We start from the raw sequence: 20,524 nt of genomic DNA, 5'->3' as shown, positions 1-20,524 counted from the left end.
CTGTTTTACATGACAAGATTACATTTATGATTAAAACATTGCAAGATGAATATACATGCATAAGACCAATTGAAAACCAAAATCATAACCATACTTGCATTTGGATTGCTGAAAAGCTTAAGAGTAGTTTGAGAGCTAATCTTGAAATAGTTATAAATTGATGCAAAATGAATTGAAGGAAAAGTGGGGTATTGAGCCCCCTATATGACAGTTGTATAGAGCCAAATGTAAGGCAAAAGAAAAAAATATTGGTTTGCATGAAGACTCTTACAAACAATTGCACAAGTATGTACACTTCTTGAAGATGTTCAATTCTGGTATTGAGGTGAAAATTCAAAGTACTGAACTTGTTAATTGTAATGAACCTAGGGTCTTCAAGAGAGTGTTTATCATGTTTGATACTGTTAAAGCAGGATTTATAGATGGATGTAGACCATTTTTTAGGTTGAATGGATGTCATCTTAAGGGATAGTGGGATATTCCTATATGCTATTATATTGGATGGCAATAAGGGAGTGTTGCCCTTAGCTTTTGCAATAGTTGAATCTGAATGTGGAGATAGTTGGAGGTGGTTTCTACAATGCATGAAATCACGTATTGGGTAAGGTATAGATGACAGACCATGGACAATAATGTCTGATAGGCAAAAGGTATATGTTCATTATATGCATTACATTCTTTTCACAATTATTTCAATAGATTTTATATAATGAAAACTTTTTTTTTTTGCAAGGATTAAAGGAAGCTGTGAAGGACATATTTCCTTCAGCTGCTCACAGGTTTTGCTGTAGACACTTATACAGTAATTTCAAGGAGTTTCCTGGGTTGACATTAAAGAAGAACTTCTGGAATGCAGCCAAAGCTACTCATGGATACGAGTTTGGCTGCATATGAAAAATATGAAACCTAAGAAGGAGCAGAAGCCTTATGATTGGTTGCTGAAGATACCATTTTCATATTGGTCAAGACATACTTTCACATTGGTCAAGGCATGCATTTTGGACAACAGCAAAGTGTAAAAACTACACCAACAATTTCACTGAATCATTTAACAACTAGATTGAAAATCTGAGGGGTTTGCCAATCATTCAGATCATTGAGAAGGTAAGGCAAAAATGTATACTTAGATTCCATGAAAGGTATGAGAAGGCTGCAACTTGACAATGTATGGTGATCCCAAAAATTCAGAAGACTTTGAGGCAAATTATAAACCAGAGTAGATGTGTGAAGTTAATTCCGGGAAGAAATGATGAATTTGAATGTCATAAAGGTCCTTGTAGATTTGCAGTTTCACTTGAAAGGAGAATTTGTTTATATGGTTGGTGGGACATTTCAGGCTTGCCATGCAAGCATGTTGTTAGAGCAATAGGATATAAAAGAATATGAGATTGAAGACTTTTGTGATGAATGTTTCACCATTTCTACATACAAGAAGGTATATCAACATGTAATACATCCCATACCACAAAGAGATTTGCAACCAGATGAGGATCACCCACCAATACAGCCTCCTCCTTTGAAAAGGCAATCAGGTAGACCAAAAAAGGCAAGGAGGAGAAAAGATGGTGAGGCAGGTCCAGCTCCAAAGAGGACAAGGAATGCCACAGTGGTTTGCAAAAGGTGTCACAAGTTGGGACATAACAAAAGAACCTATCAGATTACACCTAGTGGGGTTAGAATATTTTTCTAATTACTATTTTCAATTCTACTCAACCAATAGACCTTCATAGCTAAGTATCAGCAAACTAAGATGTATTTTGGAAAATTAAAGACATTTTAGAACTTATATTTTTTTAGCCAGATTTATTTTTGCATATTGTGATGTTTTTTGTGGATATGTGTGCAGGTCATGAGTTTTTTGTTGGATATATTGGATGTGCAACATGTTTTTTTGGACAGATTTAATGAGTTTTAAATTAGTCCAAATTATATAAAATTATGATTTTTTGGACATAATTAGTGTGCAGCTTTTGATGTTTTTTTTTTTTACAGATTTCATTTGCAGGTTTTGAACATATATTGGTCTTCTTGAGATCTTTTGATGTGCAACTATTTTGGATATTTAATAACTTTAGAGAATTTAAATAAGTTTTTTTGGATATATTTTATGATGTAATGGATAAAATTTCATTTGTAATGTAATGGATTAGTAGAATGATAAGGCTGATATTGTCATTTAAATGATCAAGCTTTTTATATGAATGAATATGCAGTTTTTTTCACATTTTTAGGGGTGTAAACGAACCAAACTGTTCGTGAGCTATTCGAGACTCGACTCGATAAAAATTCGATCGGGCTCGACGCATTTTCTAAACGAGTCGAGCTCGAGCTCACTTTTTAGGCTCATTTAATAAACGAGTCGAGCTTGAGTTTAGCAGTATTTAGCTCGTTTAGACTCGCAAGCTCGACTCGTTTTTAAGTTTTTTAACAAACTTCATGAGCAGGCTCGCAAACAAACTCATAAACATGCTCGTTCACCAACACCAATCCCACATCGAAAGTTGAACGGATATGAAGGATTGTGACTTGTTTATAAAAGGACAACCCTTCTGTATTCTTTTTCATTAGTTTTGAATTTAAAAGACTTTAATTAAATAAAAAATTTAATTTAAAAATCTATTAATGACCTTATAATTTAATTTTATTTTTAATTTAAATAAATTTAAATTATATTGAGTTTTTTTATAATATAATCAAGCTCAAATTCGAGCCTAAATGAGTTCAAATTCAAACTTTTTAAGTGGAGTTTGAGTTGGCTCGTTAATGCGATAAACAAGTTTATTACAAATCGAGCTTGAACCGAACTCAAATTTAATATTTATTTTATGAATCAAGTTCAAGCTTATAAATGAAACTCGAGCTTGAACTCGAGTTTTTAAATTTATTTTCTAATCGAGTTTGAGCTTATCAAAACTCGGTTCGGCTCGGTTCGATTACAACCCTACATATTCTGTACATGCGTTTGCATTCTTGTTGACTAATTTTTTATAACATTTTTATGTGTGAATAGAAATAAAGTATTTTGCAACAAAATAATACATCTGTGAAGGATACTGTCACTTAATTAACTAAAAGTTTACAACATTATAGTCCCTATACATTTAAATATTCAAACATTATAATCCTCGTATTTTTAAATTTGCAGACACTTTAGTCCTCATATGTTCAGTTTTTTAAACACTTACGTCCTCATAAAATTAAATATTCAAACACTTTAGTCCATCGTACTACTGTAAATTCAAAATATATATTCACAATAAAAAAGATAGTTTCTATTATTTAAATTCCTGGTACATATTATTTCAAATTACTTTCATTGTTACTCCAACTACAACAAAAATCAAAACAATATAAATTGTTCTTAATGAGCATATAATCCCCCCCAATATTTGCAATTTCATCCCAGTAGCTCTTTGTTTTTCCTTCATCTTCTTCAAATCATTCTTCATCTTTGCAATATCTTCTATTACCTTCTCTACTATTTCTTCTATAGGTGTTCTTTTTTCGATTTTCCATCCCTCATACACGTTAATGCTGCCACTTGATGGAGTTGAACTTTGATTCATAGGTTTACACCACCCACGAAAACTTTCACATACATTATCTCTGCATTTTAGGATTTTCGGCTGACTCAGAAATCCTTATCCTAGCCATTTTGCCACATCTGTAGTTCATATATATTCTTCAATCTTTCATTTCAGTACCTGACAGAGCCACTTGATACAGACATTATTCTTCCTATTGATGATTCACAACAATGGTCGAAAGGAAATAGAAAAGATATGAAGGAGAAGAAAGATGGAAATGAGAAAAAAAAAAGAAGAATCAACAGTGGTCGAAAGAAAATAAAGAAGATATGAGAGAGAAGAAAGATATGAGAGAGTAGAAAGATATGAGTGAGAATAAAGATGGAAAAGAAAAAAAAAAAGAGAATCAACAATGGCCGAAAAAAATAGAGAAGATATGAGGGAGAAGAAAAATAGAGAGATTTCACGTTGAGATGGGTTTTAACAAATTCATTAAAAGCATTTTTGGTAAAAAATCTCACCTTTCACCTTAAACTCTTTGACCAAATGACTATTTTGGATGGGAGACCTACGAATTTGGATGGAAGACTTACAAATTTGGATGGAATAGAAAATGATGGACTTAAGTGTTAGATGTCAAAATAGAAAAAGAGAAGTGTTAATCACATTAAATTTCAATAAGTAAAAAGTAATTTTCTCTTTATTAAATATACTTATTTATATTAATGAATTTTAGCTTCTTATTATTAAACTCATATTATTAATAAATTTTGAGTTTAAAATAAAAATATATTTATTTATTATTTAATTTTATATAAAATAAATATTTATTTTATATCAATACAATTTCTTTTTTAATCATTTAATATTAATAAAAATAGACACTTCAAAAATGTATTAAGTAAAATGGACTTAAATTTTAACAAGAGGAGTGTTTTGTATTAATACAATTTTAATCAGATATAATTATTTAAAAAAATTTAAAATGTTAAAGTTTACAAATAAATTTAATATTATTGGAATAAAACCAATTAGTTGAGCCAAAACAATTCGTTTTTCCCTTTTTTTTTTTTCTAACAGAGATTGAACCAACAGAATTACTTTGGTAGTAATCCCTTTGGGAAATATCGGAATTATCCATTCTTTAGGATAACAGAAAAAAGAATTTTAAAAACATAATCATCATCTAGAGATTTTTCCTCTATCACCTAGTTCTGTATATTAAGGCCGCAAATGCGACATCGTTTTCTAGTCAGACTTGAAACTAGGCACACATGCATACATTACACGTCAACAACAATAGGAAATGTTGGATTTACTATCTGTAACCATAAGAAAAGTCGCTTCTAAAATGGTAATTTTACAGCTGACACCTGGCAACGATACCATCCTCAATTACGATCTTGTACATGTAGTTTCTTTTTTTAGAAAATAATCTTATATGTATTTTATTTTTTATTTTTTATTTTAACTTCACATCGCCGCCTTTCTCTCGACTCTCTCACTCTCTCTCTCAAATACCTGATACCAAAAATTGAAATTAAAAAAACAAAACGAAAATAAAAACTAACAAAAACTCCAAAAATTCTCTCTCACTCATTCTTGAAAATTTTCCCCAGAAAAAGAAATATGGACTCAACGCCCATGAACTGGGAAGCGCTGGACGATCTTGTCATTGATTTTGCGAAATCAGAGAATTTGATCGAGGACTCCTTTTCTTCTCCGTCGCCATTATCTTCTCCGTCTCCATCCTCTTCTGTCTCCTCTTCATCTTACCAATCCAGATTGATCATTCGCCAGATCAGACGGTGCTTGGAGGCCGGTGACATTGACTCGGCCATCGATCTTCTCCGGACTCACGCTCCTTTCGTCCTTGATGACCATAGGCTTCTGTTTCGTTTGCAGAAGCAGGTTTATTTTTATGTTTGTTCTTTCTGTTTTTATTGTTTGCTTGATTTTCGGGAAAATGTAGTAAAAGTTTCTACGGTGGTTGGTTATTATCTTAAATTGATACAGGAATTGAAATTACTTTGCTTGGTTTTATAATAACTGGGTTTTATATTTATTAAGACTTTTCTCTTGTCTTTTTGTGTGAAGAAATTTATTGAGCTACTGAGGAGTGGGACAGAGGAGGCCAGAGATTCTGCAATTGAATGCATAAGGACCGCTCTTGCTCCCTGTGCTCTCGATGCCTATCCGGTAGTTACTTCTTTTCTTTTTAATTTTTCAATGAGTAGGCACTTTTTCTATGTTGATTATTATTATTATTATTGACAATTCGTAGCTTTTTTATGCTCCTGTCAATATATCAGAATGCCATTGAGGATGCTTATTTTCAATTCATTAGTCATCGTGTCTGCTGGAACTGACTTTTGGACTTCGCTTCATTTCTTAGTTTAGAATAGTTTAGGGCTGTGAATTAATGCATATCTTGGAACAAATGGGACTATTGTTCAGGAGCTGAACTTAGATCTTAGTTCAGAGTACTGGCTCTTTAACTCGGTTGGGACAATGGAGATAGAGGAGTAGACTAGTTAGTAGTGTTTTCATTTTATTGTCACTGAAGGATTTGCAATTGTGGATTAGACCTGCCACTTTGGTTACAGAGTTGACGTCTTTGGAGGTCAATCATTTGCAATTTCTTGAAATCTGTGTAGACTGTGGATGATGAATTAGAGGTAGCAGTTTTGGATAGATGTAGTATTTGTGAGAGCAATTTGATTATGACTTGCCACAAAGTCCACTAATGCAACGCAAACATAACTTCACATGACATATGATATGTTTTACCTATAAATAATTAATGATTAGTTCGACTCAACTTTAACATGGTTGGACATGATCACATATATCCAAAATTGACATGTACACATTACCAAGTTGCCAATATCAAGATGTTATGCTTTGGACATTGATCATAATGGTTGCCTGATATGTTTAAAATAATCTCTCAATTAGTTCATAGTGGTTGACAACAATTTTAAGATTTGCAGAGTAAAAGTCTGAAGCTGTGATGTCTTTGTGCTGTCTACATGATGTATGATATGAACCCTATTAAGCAAAAGGAATCCCAGGAAGTAGTAAATAATATTGCCATTTTGTTTGTATTTTATCTTATTGCCATTTCATTTTTATTTTATGTGCGTAATCCAGAAATGACATAGTGGCGTTACACTTGCTAAACCAATTTAGTACTATATCCTTTTCATGTGATAAATCAATTTTGTTTGATCTTTGGAATGATGGCTTTCCGAGTGGAATAGATATCCAAAAATATCTTTCTTCAATACAATGGTTTGGTTTTAGCTATTGGGATTTGACACATTTCTGTACTGCCTTCAAGGAAGCATATGAGGAATTCAAGCATGTCCTTCTGGCATTTATATATGACAAAGATGACCAGAGTTCTCCTGTGGCAAATGAGGTGGGCTCTATTATTATTGTTGTTGCTGCTGTTGTTTTTCTTTATTATTCTTCTCATTATTTATGTTCAGTGCTCAGTACTAGCTTGTTTTACATTTTACTTCTCGTCTATGTTTGCATCAATGTTGGGAATTACTTAGAAAATGATGAAAAAAAAATCTGGCATCCTATTAAGTGCCCATAGGCATTGTGATTTGGGACCAAGCCTGCTTTTTATGTTAAGAGCACCATCTTGGATGCTGTTGAAAAAAGCAATTTGGAAAAGAAGTTTTATTATTTTAGACTTTTAGTGTAACTATAACTTATTAATTTTGATTTTAAATTTCAATATCCTCTCTCTATATATATGTTCAATATTAGCGCTCCAGCAATGAAAAAAGGACCCTAATTTTTATGGGAGTAAGTTTTTTTCCTGGATGAACATATGGCCCAAATCAAAATCTTCCATGAATATGATAGAAGGGCATAAAAGTTAAGCTCTTGAACACATAGAAGAGACACACTGTTATAGCCCTTCTACATTTGTAGTTCTATAATTCTTGCATGTGTTATTTTGGCTGAATTTTCTTTGTAATTTAAATGATTTCAACACCAATGAGAACAAATATGTTTTCAGCGATTTTGATGAATTCAGTGAACATGGTGTTACAAATTGATGATATGTGGACTTGTGTAATTTATATTATGGGTAATTACTGAAGCAAACTGTTGTGTAGGTCTCTAGGTTATAATAATGAATGATTCTGCTAGTTGAGAACTCTTCTTGTGTTTTTCTCAGCTTAGGATTTTGGAAGCAGTTCTGTGGCATATTTAAATGCAATGGTTTAATGTTACATTTGGAGCTCTTCTGTTATAATCTACCAAAAAAAAAAGGAAAAAAAAAAAAAAGAAAAGAAAAATCACCTATTTTATCCCAGAACTTTTAACATGAAAATACTTTCAACTTGAGCCACCTTCTCTAGAGTTAAGTGGAGTGTGGATGAAGCATGGTATTTTTCATGCTCTTCACCATGATTCATCAAAGAATATGGATAGATTTAACCTTTCTGAGAAGGGTGCATGTATTGGTCATATATAATCCACCATGCTGTGTATGTTTCAGTGGTCTGAGAGGAGGAGGTTTGACATCGCTGGATTAATGTCTTCTGTCCTAAGAGCTCATTTACATGCATATGATCCAGTCTTTTCAATGACATTGAGATATTTGATAAGGTTGGCCTTGAACTTATTTTTAACTTTCCATGAATTTCTTCCTGTTTTGTATGGTCGTAATTGATGCTTGAAGTTCAATGTTTCTCTTCTTTTTTCTTTTCGCCAGCGTACATAAAGGTTTCTGCTATCGCCAAGGAGTCTCATCACCCATTTCAAATCTTACTGAAAGGTTGCTTCTTGAAGAACGGGATCCTCCTGCTGTACCACAAGAGAGCTTGTATGAGGCACCTCCTTTTGATGAGGTGGGTTCCTAAAATTTAGGCCTTAAAGATGCTAATACAAAATTACTCTCAAGTTTGCATCCAGTGGTTGATACATGAACTTGTATGAGCCACTTCATGGAATCTTCGTGTTTTAGATCATCAATCTTCAATGGTCTAGAAACTCATTGTCCACAATCAATATATTTAATGTTGATTCAGGTGGATATACAAGCTCTTGCACATGCTGTTGAGCTTACAAGACAAGGGGCAGTTGATAGTTTGAGATTTGCCAAGGGAGATCTGTTTCAAGCATTTCAGGTATTTTTTCCGCCATATAAAAAAATTAATAATTCTCTCTTTCTCTCTCTCTCTCTCTGATGGCTTCTTTAAGTCATTCTACACTTTGGGCTTTTGTATTAGCTATTAGGCAACACTGCATTTTTGAATTTTCCTTAGGTGTTTTCACTTGATCATTTTGTAGTGGAAGGGTGAGGTTATGGATATATAGTGTTCCATGTGATTCTACTGTATCTACAGTGCAAATGTCAAGCATTTACTAATTTTTGTCAAATTTAATCCTGCAAAGTCTGTTTTAGTAATTTTCTGCATTTTTGTTTTCTTATTGAAGAGAGAGGTTTAAAAATAATAATAATAGTAGTAGGGGACGATTGCTTTACTTTCTAATAGGACCAATGAATTATATATTCACCTGCATTGTGCACTTGGTATTTTTTGGCATTGCGGGGAATGTTTACTGTTTGATTTTCATCCCTTTACTTATTGCAGAATGAATTATGTCGGATGAAATTGGATGTCTCCATGCTCGATGAGCTTGTCCGAGAATACTGTGTTTATAGGGGCATTGTGGATTCTGGTCTTGCTTCACCTTCTGGTGATTCTCAAACTTCCATCTTATGCTTGTCTTTATTTTTAATGTTCTCTTTCACATGAACCATTTATGCTTCCATCAGTTTCAGGTATGCAGAACTCTTCTGGACCTTTAAAGGTCAATCAACAAGAAACTGGCTATTGTTCATCAAGAACCTGTTCTCTTGAAGTGGATCATGGTACCGGTAAACATTCAGATGGTGAAACTTCCATGAGCAGCGCTCAAACAGATGGTTCGCCTGAAAATAATGTGGGCATGAATAACATAAAAGGGACTGATGCTGAGTTAAGATATTCTTGTGAATCAAGTAGCAATTGTGATGATTGTAGCACCAGTGGATCACATCAAAGTGGAGTCTTGAAAGTTCTGCAGAGAAACAGAACCTATGTAACTGGAGAAAGGAGTAAACGCAAGAGATGGAGGGGAAGGCAAGATGACCAAGATTATGTTTCTGGAGTTCCTTCCCATGGTTGCAGCAAGCTTGATTTCAATTCTACTGCTGCCTGTATAAATATGTCAAGGGAACAACAGGTATCTTCTCGGTAACTCATTATGTTATTCTTTGATAGATTCATTTTGTAATTTAGGTTTTTCTGCAGGGCATTGAGAAAAGTTCCCTGTTGGACCTGAACAGCAGGGATGATAAATATGAGATTTTGCTGGGGATGAAAGAACTAGCAAGTAGAGGAATGGCTTCCGAGGTTGTGGAAGAAGTTAATTCTTTGGATCCACACTTTTTTGTGCAAAATCCTATCTTGCTCTTCCAATTGAAGCAGGTGAACTGGATCTTATATTTACTTTTTTGTTGAAATTATCAATTAGATATCAGGTGAGAATGGATATTCAATTCATCGGTTTTTCTACTTCTGCTGGATGCTCATTCCGTCTGTTCTTATTGGTTGCAGGTTGAATTTCTTAAGCTGGTCAGTTCTGGCGACCATTCAAATGCTCTAAAGGTTGCATGCTCACATTTAGGGCCCTTGGCTGCAAATGATCCATCTCTGCTGAAGCCCTTGAAGGAGACTTTGTTGGCATTACTCCGTCCTAATGAAGATGCGATAGGAAAAGGCTTACCTTTACATGCTCTTGCAACTTCTCTCCAGGTATTTTATGACTTGGAGCAATCATATAACACTCATTGTCAACTTTGTCTTTCATTAATTTGTTTACCTAGTTCTGTTTGAAGCTCTTACAAGTTACAACTAGGTTTCATGCTTGTGCAAAGCAACTGCTTATGATTGTTGTTGAATGTTCCTCTGTTGCAAGCTTTCTGATTGTAGTTAATTAAAGTGGGAAGCTTTGGCGGTAACATACAACTTTTTAAACTGGATTACAGTACGTGATTGTTTAGTTCTGCTTTCATGCACTGATAAAGGTATTTAAAGTGGATAAACTGTCATATGCCAATAGATTCATCAAACTGTCAGTATTTATACAAAATTGGGTACCTAAAGTAGTTTTCACTTTTATGTTTGAATAGCAATTCCATGGGATCATGGCTCATCAAATGAACCATTTTAGACTTTTGCCTTCTTTCTTGTGTGGATAGCATTCTGTTTTATGCTTTCAATAACTGACGCATTGCATTGTCCTTTCCTAGTATCTAATGAGATTGTATTTTAAATAGTATTATATTTCCATCGTCACCGATCAAAACATTTTGAGAATGATAGGCATGGACAAGGTAATAAGAGAGCACCTCGGCCATTCATAGTCAAAGTTTCTAGATGTGGTGCTTTTTCTGTAAACGTGTTGGATGATTATCTTTCTTCTGATGATCTTCTAGAAGAATCAAACAGCTTTAACCACTGCAAGTTTTGAAGCTTACAAAGTGGAGAGCTAAGTGACTAGCTATGTTCAAAATGTGTTGATGTATCTGTTTTCTGTGAGAGACTATGAGCTTTGTTTACACCTTAACTGTCTCATGTTTCATGTGCCAAAAGCAATTTGGTATAAATATGACTGCTTAGAACTGGAAATGTTCTAACTTCCGATACTTCATCAGTGATATATGTATGGGAAGTTATGATTTTATTCCTCTGTTGTATTTGATTGGGAATTATATACAGCGGCATCAAAGTATCAATTGTAATGTCTTGGATAGGTTGCAATTGGTAGGAGGTTTGGTATTGAAGAACCGCAGCTCATGAAGATGATGAGAGCAATGCTTCACACGCACAATGAGTGGTTTAAGCTTCAAATGTGCAAAGATCGCTTCGAAAATCTTTTGAGGATTGATTCCTTGAAAGAAGTTAATACTCCCATGCTTTCTGCATGTTCCATGTCAAAGTCAAATGCTGATAGCTGCACCCAAGCATCCTACCAAGTTACTGTATCTTCAACCACCAGGTTGTCCGAAGATGGGGGCAGTCCAACTCAAGTGTCATCTAGAGATGTCATATGTGACGAGAATGCTATACTCAAAGTTATGGTAAGTTGTGTGCAACTCTCTCCCTTCCACTCACATTTTCTCTCAACTATGTTTAGACTTCTTTTTTCATCTTACAAAGATACATCTAGGGCTGCGATATTTGGTTCAAACCGAAATAACCGAATCTAATTAATTCGGAAATTTAGTTCAATTTTATATTTTTTTTAGTGGGGTTCGATTTTGATTTTCAAAAAATTCGATTATTTTGGTTTGAGAACTGATTAGTTAGCAATACAGTATTTTTTTTTATATAATATAGAGATCAGATCCTACCCATAGTTGAAATATTTCAATTGAACCTTAAAATACTAAAAAAATGTGTTAAAAGGTAAATAGTTTATTAAACAATTAAACGGCTGAACTGAATCAAATCAAACTGGTTTGATTTATATTAGTTTTTAGTTTGGTTTGGTTTGGTTTGGTTTTTATAAATACTTAAATTTTGGTTTATTTAATCCAGTTCGGTTAAAAAACGAATGGACTAGATGCTCACTCATGGATACATTTGGCGTGAATTGATATGTATTACTATGAGGAAAGGTTTTATTTTTTATTTTTTTTTTTGGGGGGGGGGGATTTTAGCATGATTTATGAATAGTAAACCGGAATTAATTTTGGGGGAATATTCTCTCCGAACATTTTACCTCTGCAGAGATCATGCTCCTATAAATCAATCGGGGTTGTTAATCGGAAGCCTATTTTCTTAAGGATATTGTAAACTCTTATACAGAAAAAAATTTTAGGGAAACATCCCGACTCTACCTATCTAATATGGTTGTTCTAAAGTGTTATCATTTTAATTCTGTATTTTCACCTTTTTTTCAAAAATACTCTTTTTTTTTTTTTTTGTGCATTGTCACTTCTCTTGCCGCATAACTGCGATTTAAATTTATGGATTGGTGCAGGAATTTCTTGCCTTGCCTAGGGCAGATGCCATCCATCTCCTCGCACAGTACAATGGAAATGCTGAGACAGTGATCCAGCAAATATTTGCATAGGTTGATATCTATAACTGTACCAAAAAATACATTTATTTGTTTTGATTTATTTGGTAGCATTATTATTTTATTCAATTTGTATCATAGCTGTAGATATACAAATACGATGACTTGCAAGGGATTGCTACTGCCATATGCCGAAGAACACGGACTTGTTTTTATTGGTCTCTGTACAATCTACCATCAAGTGTTCTTGTCATTAATAAAGCAAATTATTTGATTTACTCGACTGATGTTTACTCAAGCTACTTGAGCAATTGATCAGACTTCTGTATGGTCGCGCTTCATTTTCACGTATTGGATGGCCGGAATCCATGATTGGGCCTCAGTAGAACTGGCGATGGTTAACGATGGAAACTGGAGCAAACAAAGACCTCAGTATTTTTGTTTCAATCTACTTGGTCTATCCTGAATTAAGGCACAAATAAGTGTGTCATTCTATAAAAAAAAATAAAAATGAAATCTATTTTAATATTTTTTGAATAAAATAATTTGGGTCCACTTTAAAATTTACCTTCAAGTAAATGAACAAAGCTCGAGTCCTTCCCCGACTAAAAAATATCAAAGAATCGAAGGTGGTGTCTGTCAGTTGGGCTTGGAGTTTTCCCGGTGGGAGTCCTCATCTAGTGTTAAATGCGGGTGCAGAACTAGAATTAAGCATTGAATAGCCAAAAAATCGTTGAATTCATTGTAGGTGTCTAGATTGAGCTAAATATTGTTCATTCTCAATTTGAATAAAGTGCTCATCGATCTCTGTCTTTCACTGTTGCATTATCGTCTTTTCATCAATGACATTATGACATATCATTCTTCCTATTATATACAATTTACCATTTCTTTTAAAGAGTTCATCACCATATCACGCACTATTGTGGCTCATTTCCAGAATAATCATCGATGTATTTAGCTATAATATCATTCAACTTGTATATTGAGCTTTCTGACGAAAAGATGGGTTTCGAAAACTTATTTACTAAAACATATTGAATTGAAACTTTTAATAAGTGATTTTTTTAAAAGTCAATTACAAATTAAAACCACGTCTGGTTATATATTATTATCAAGAAAAATAAGAAGAGGCTGGTGTCAGGTATTGGACGCTACTGTCCAGCACCATTTTCAGTGTTGTTTTCTTTTTTTTTAAATTAACAATTTTAATATTAAATAAATTAATTAAAATTTATTATATAATTTTTTTAACTTTATTAATAATTTTTGTTTTATTTTTTTACTTAAATTTTCATTTTCACACTTGTTCGGCGAATTCAGTTTGGATCCCACTCATGCCTTTTTTTTAAAATAAATTTAATATTAAATATTCAATTAATCTAGTTACAAATTCAATTACGCACTTTTGTAGTGGACTTTTATGAACACTTCAATGAAAAAAATTAACTTTTTTACAGTAACACTAAATTTTCTACTAAACCATTCGCATGTATAAATTTTATTAATCTAATTATTTTTTCCTTAATTGATGAAAGTTTTATAATTTATTCTTTATAATTAATCAAATATATTCACTATCGGATTAAATTTATGGTACATTCTTAATTTATGATTACATTTTTTGTTATATGCTTAATAATATGATTTATTTTAAAACATTTTTCAGGCAACGAAAATCTATTTTTAATAATCAGAATTGTCTTTGTGTCGACCATGATCTAAATTTCAAAATAATGAAAATAATACTCAATTCCATTCCATATATTAATTTTATTAAAGAAATCATAAAAATATCTACATAAAATTAATCATGAAAAACTCATTCTTTAATATTTATATTATTTTATCTATGTAACAGGTTCTTTTAGTTTTAATTATTTATATTGTTTAATTTTTTTAATTAAAATTAAAAGAAATTGATGCATATGTTTTTAATAGAGCGAGTTTAATTTTATAAAATATAAATTTATTTTAATTAAGTATTAAAAAAATAATACTCACATATTTAATATGGTAAGTGCATTTAATTAAATATGAGAGATTTCAGCTTTATTTACTCAAATTTTCATTTCAAAAAAATAAAAAACTAATTTTGATAAAATATGGAAAGCTTATTGTAATTTACCCTTTTCTTTAATAGCTAATAAACATGAATAAAAATGTGAAAATATATTGTTATTATCTGTACATAGACCTTAGATTAATGATCGAGTCATTTTTTAATTCTTTAATGATTTTTAATTTTCAAATATTAATTAATCTAAAAGTAGAAACAAAATGGAAAAATAATAAAACATTGATTCAGTCTTGCCCCTTCTTCACTCCAAAATCAGAAAGGAATCCTTCGTAATTTAATTTAATTGATTATGCTCTGGATTTAATTTATTGATTTGATTATTTAACTTATTTGGTTGCTAAAATATGTTAAAAATGATCAAATTAATTATTGATGTAATTTTTAAAATATATAAATAAATTAATAAAATATTAAAAATTTCATCTTTTAATCAATGGAAAACAATAAGACTTTTTCGCCATTAAATAAAATTATTAGAAGACCAAGTCTTCTAATAATTTTAAATCTAAATTAATTGGAGTTCACTATATAAATCATTTATTGCCATTCATCTATATTAAATTAAGTATAAATTAATATTTAAAATTATTCTATCCATTACATAATTTTTACTTATTTTATTTTTAAAATACATTAAAAATATAATTTTTTTTATTAATTTTTCAATTATAAAATTAATAGTACTCCGATTATAACGAAGAAGGTTATCATTATCGAATAAACAATATGAGCATGGAAAATAAACAAAAGAAAAGTAAATTCAATTATAATCTTGGATTGATTATTCAAAATTAATTAATATTAAAAAAAATAATAATAAAAACAGATGGATTAATGTTTATCCACTTGTATTTAGATTATGTCAAACTACACTCACAACATCGTAACGTAAGAAACCAAGCAAGCTTTAAAACAAAACCAAACAAAAGTCAAACTGTCAAAGTCATTGAAGCATTCTGAGCTGTGTGGGCCCTCTCTCATTTTCGAGCTCGACAAATACTATAATATTACCACTTTCCCCATCTCTCTCTCCGCTCTGCGTTTCATTTCATTTCAACTACAGTTGTCGATTATACAACTACGGAGAGCGTACCTCAATCAAACCCACTATTGGGTTCTTAAGTAAATCAGCTAAATTTCTAGAAATCTAGAAAGAGGAGACTTGGAGTTGGAAGCAGCGGGCAGCGACGTTTACTCCACTAGAGTCTTGTGTTCTTGTACATGTATAGCCTGTGTCTTTAATTTAGCGCTGCTCGGAATTTGGGCAAGTTCTGTTTGGCATCTTCTGCTTTCTCTACTTGATTCTTCAATGTGGGTTTGATGGGTTGTACTACATTTTGAGGGAAGGGGGCAGGGAGAGAAAGAGAGAGAGAGGGAGAGTCTTCTTTTATTATTTATACTCTCTTTACCTTGTTCTCTCTTTACTTTTCTGGGTTCCTGCTCTTTAGCTCCTGGAAGTGCTGCAATGCCTGAATATGTATGTGTGTTCAACAAGGTGCTAACTTTATCCTCTTTCTCTTTCTTAGTTCTTGTTCTCTTTTTTTGTTTCCTGCAAAAATTTGGATATGACAAGCTGCTGCTCATGCCGGATAATGTTTTTCTCGTTCTCTGCTTTGAAATTTTAGCACCAGCTAAGCTGTGTTTTTTCCTCTTTTTACAAAAAACTTTGTTCCGTTTTAGTGAAATTTATGGGTATGGAAGATGAGGCGCAATGGGTTTTGTAGAATAATACTTTGCACGGTCTGATCTGTGTTTCATTCTGGGTATTTATTGTGTTCTCCATATGATTATTGTGCTTGTTTTTAGCTGATTCCTCCTAAATCCACATTGTCTTATTTCCTTCTCCATTTCTAAAGGCCTTATCTTTTGTGGTTATTGCAAGTTCTATGGCTTTTCCTTGGTGCCTGGTGGTGGTGGAGCACTGTAGTTTTTAGGGTTTTAGCACCAACTTTGATGAGGAGAAGCTACTTTGAATGCCTAACTTATACAACCTCAGATGTGGTTTATTTAGATAATTTATTTTCCTTAAATTTATTTAGCACGCTTTTTCTCCTATTGATGGGATGCGTATTTATTGTGTTTCACAGGATACAATCATCATAAAGCCTCCTAAGAAATCTCCAATTTTGTTAAGGATGATAGTTTTAGGATTTGCAATGGTCTGTGGTGTTTATATCTGCTCAGTCTGTTTAAAGCAGATAAGCACCCATACTAAAATTAAAATTGAAGATATTCAAGTCATTGAGAGGCCCTCCTTTGACATTGAACCGAGACGAATGCAAGTTCCAGTTGTGCATTTCCCTCATCCTGAAACTTTTAACAGGTAATTCAGAACTTCAGCTTTTATTTTTAACTTGGAATTCACTAAGATTTGCTTTAAGTCATGAGTTCATATACTTTCAGGGCTGAATGTATGCATAATCCTGTCAGATACTTTGCAATAATATCGATGCAAAGATCAGGGAGTGGATGGTTCGAGACGTTGTTAAATAGTCATGTCAATGTAAGCTCAAACGGAGAGGTATTTTCGGTGTTGGATAGGAGGAGAAATGCTTCATCTATTATAAAGACTTTAGACAAACTTTACAATTTGGATTGGTTCACTAGTGCTTCTAAAAATGAATGTTCAGCAGCAGTTGGCTTCAAGTGGATGCTTAATCAGGTAACTGAAGTATTCAACTGCAAGCTAATAATTTAAATTTTTGTTTAAACTTTTCCCTGCTGTGGCTACTAAATTTATGACATTAGAAGTGAAATGATGAAGTTACTATATTTAACCCAGAATAATATCTTGTCTCCAACCAGACATTAATCATTCCCCCCACACCGTTTTATGTTGTTCATGAATTTTGCATACAAGGTAACAAGAGAATTCCTCTTTTCACTCTTAAATAGACAAACCGACTTCCATAACCAAATTCATCTTGTTTGTTGTAGTCATATTTGTTTCCATTGCATCATATTTGTGATTTTTTGCTACTTGCTAGATTCTTATCACTCTGGTTCATCTTTTGCTAAAATGTAGTGTGAGATAGGACACAGTTGCACCTGGTTTCTGATAATGATGAGACTAATAACAATGACATTTAAGCCCTGTTCGGCAATACTAGTTGTTTTAGTAGTTGTTAGCTGGTTTAGTAGCAGATAGTTATTCTAATAGTGGTTAGTCTAACATGATAAGGAGTATTTTTCTCCAATCCACTCCCTCAACCGCTAAATACTAGTCAAAATATTAAACACTACTTTCAAAATTATTGCTGAATAGAGCCTTAGCATTAACTGATGTAGTGGTTTTACTTTCCAGGATATTTATGAATATTATAGACAATCTGTGATTTTGTGTTAATCCCTGGCCTATTCAAACTGATGTGCCTTAGCTACTTGTTGCAACGGGAGTATTGAACATAAGCTATACTGATCAGACAATAAATAGATTGAAACATAAATAGTATAGCAGCCTTTGCGCCATGTTTTAGTTGGAGGGTTGTCATCTGTTTTTATTTGGATGCTGATTGGGGTCATGGATGTCAGCTGATTCTTGTTCAGGATGCACTAAAATTTGGTAGTACAGGGTACCCATTTGTTCTTAATCCATGTAATATCATACAAGGTAGCTTCTGGGCTAAAATTTTTGGTGTACTGGATAGCGATAATGTTGACCAACATAGAAGGTTCCTAATTAGGAGGATTCAAATTTTTGGGATCCTAATTAGACTTGATTTAAGGGATTTTATTCTTATTGTAAATATTCCTAATTTAGGTTGATTGTTTGTATAAAAATACTCAAATCTTGTAAAGATCAATTCAATTAGAATAGAATAAAAAAATTTTCTCAAAATTCTTCAGACAATGAGCTTTTCTACTTTCTTGTCTACTCCATCTATTGTTCAGCAGTTGTTGCGGGGCACTACAACAAAGTCACTTAGTAATTTTGGAGAAAGTTCACAAGAAGTTGGTGGATATTATTCATTGAGCAAAAAAGATGTCATCCTTTTTTTTTTCAGCTGTTAACCAGTTCAAAAGGGGGATAGTTATGGTTTTTGTTGGGGAACCTTTTTTCTTTTTGTAAAAAAAATGGTTTTAATGGGCATGACAATGGGTGGTTGAATATGGTTCGTGAAAGTATTCATCTTTATACTGTATTAGTGGTTTCAGCTTAATCTCAATTTTATTCTTAAAATTAATAGTAATGTCAATCTTTTTCTAGACAAATGAACAAAAAAAAAACATCCTTTTTCCTAGGAAAGGGAAGAAATTGGGAAGGTACAGTAAGGCATTTGAGCAGCCTTGTATAGGATAAACAGAATGCTTGGTAGTTTGTTGGTTGCCTATTTCTTGATTTTGTTCTATTAGGGAAAGAGGGTAATTTGTAGTCTCTTTTTGCCTTATGCAGGGATTGATGGAGCACCATAAAGTTGTAGTAGACTACTTCAATACTAGGGGTGTATCTGCAATATTTTTGTTCCGAAGAAACCTGCTGCGTCGGATGGTTTCAGTTCTTTCTAACTCCTATGATCGGCATGCAAAGTTATTGAATGGAACCCACAAGTCTCATGTTCATTCCACGGAAGAGGTCAGTGTTTCCTTGCCCCTTTCAGCTCTCTTACCTTTCATCCACGCAAATGACCTTCAACTGTTTATTGAAATTTCTTGTAGGCTGAAACCCTGGCAAAATACAAGCCTACAATTAATTCCACATTGTTAATAGCTGATTTAAAGGAGATGGAGTTAATGGCAACCAGGGCTTTAGAATACTTCAATAGCACCCGTCACATCATTCTGTACTATGAGGATCTCGTTAAAAACTGCACAGTAAGTTGTTATGACATTCTCTCGTGAAATCTGGAAGAATTCCTAATTGTCTAGATCCTATGTAATAAGCGTTCATGATCGATTCATATTTGCATTTTTTATAATTTGCAGAGTAATTCCTTAATCATGACATAAATGTATGCCACAAGTCTGAAACCTTGTGCTTTTTAGATTCCATGAAATTGTTCCCATCTTGAGTTCTGCATTTTTAGCGAAGAGATGTCTACTGTATGTTGGTGCTACAACTGCTGATAATGATGTGAAACAAGTCTCAATGCGTAGTTTTCGTACTTGCTGCAGAAACTTAAGGATGTTCAAGAATTTCTGGGGCTTCCACTTATGGAATTAACTAGCCGTCAGGTCAAAATACATAAAGGTCCATTGATGGATCATATTGAGAACTGGAAAGATGTCAACGAGACACTAACTGGAACAGAGTATGAGAATTTCCTCTTGAGTTGACTATTAAAATCGTGGTAGTCTGCTAACCTGTGGAATGGTGCGTGTGAATACTGCTTCAACTAATTAGTCCTGGAGGATTCAAGTCTTCAAGCAGAAACCCTAAGGGAAGGATTGCCTCCAAATGCTTCAGTCAAGAACTCCATTTTTGTGTTACCATAACTAGGTAATGGCCAAGCTGACAAGTTGGTGTGTTTTCATTAAAAAATTTTGACGGCAAATTTTAGTTCTTTGTTCAACTCTTCATGATCTTCTTTTTGATAATCTGGACAGTGTACATGTCAGCGAATCAATTTCAAGCAAATGTGAGAAAATTATTTCAGCAGTAACGTATCTTGTTGAGTGAAAATGTAGAGCATCTGTCTGTGGTGTATGTTAAATTTTGTAAAAATTGCAGATAGAATATGAGCAAACTGTGATCACTAGCAAGACTTTACCCCATGGGTTGATGGTGATAAACCCATGAGAGCTTTGTTGGAGTTAGTCGTAGTCCTTGCTCTCAAGGAATTGAGAAGAGCTTGTTTTAGCCCTGTTTACTACTAAT

General features: G+C 33.0%; 2 protein-coding genes across 9 annotated transcripts; both read left to right on the top strand.

Moving 5' to 3' along the window:
• Positions 1–5,020: 5,020 nt before the first annotated feature.
• Positions 5,021–12,907, top strand: LOC110628491. 5 transcript variants are annotated; one of them, XM_021775175.2, is made up of 13 exons: positions 5,023–5,438; positions 5,625–5,726; positions 6,871–6,951; positions 8,053–8,162; positions 8,269–8,404; positions 8,585–8,683; positions 9,152–9,257; positions 9,337–9,785; positions 9,854–10,030; positions 10,160–10,357; positions 11,359–11,685; positions 12,591–12,683; positions 12,771–12,907. In XM_021775175.2, exons 1-12 carry the CDS (start codon positions 5,157–5,159, stop codon positions 12,681–12,683), a joined length of 2,160 nt encoding a protein of 719 aa, XP_021630867.1. In that variant the 5' UTR covers positions 5,023–5,156; the 3' UTR covers positions 12,771–12,907. The 5 variants fall into 5 exon arrangements, with proteins under 5 accessions (XP_043804868.1, XP_021630868.1, XP_021630869.1 ...); XM_021775176.2 differs by having other exon boundaries at positions 5,022–5,438; positions 9,343–9,785; positions 12,591–12,907; XM_043948933.1 differs by lacking the exons at positions 12,591–12,683; positions 12,771–12,907 and having other exon boundaries at positions 5,021–5,438; positions 10,882–11,466.
• Positions 12,908–15,729: 2,822 nt separating this feature from the next.
• LOC110627776 lies at positions 15,730–20,309 on the top strand. 4 transcript variants are annotated; one of them, XM_043948564.1, is made up of 6 exons: positions 15,730–16,186; positions 16,797–17,032; positions 17,113–17,371; positions 19,103–19,282; positions 19,366–19,521; positions 19,822–20,309. In XM_043948564.1, exons 1-6 carry the CDS (start codon positions 16,175–16,177, stop codon positions 19,981–19,983), a joined length of 1,005 nt encoding a protein of 334 aa, XP_043804499.1. In that variant the 5' UTR covers positions 15,730–16,174; the 3' UTR covers positions 19,984–20,309. The 4 variants fall into 4 exon arrangements, with proteins under 4 accessions (XP_043804499.1, XP_043804500.1, XP_021629828.1 ...); XM_043948565.1 differs by having other exon boundaries at positions 15,730–16,204; positions 17,140–17,371; XM_021774136.2 differs by having other exon boundaries at positions 15,730–16,204.
• Positions 20,310–20,524: the final 215 nt, after the last annotated feature.

Source organism: Manihot esculenta, chromosome 12, assembly GCF_001659605.2.
Source record: "Manihot esculenta cultivar AM560-2 chromosome 12, M.esculenta_v8, whole genome shotgun sequence".
In the NCBI taxonomy this organism is placed as follows: Eukaryota; Viridiplantae; Streptophyta; class Magnoliopsida; order Malpighiales; family Euphorbiaceae; genus Manihot; species Manihot esculenta.
This window is presented reverse-complemented; position numbering and strand designations above follow the sequence as displayed.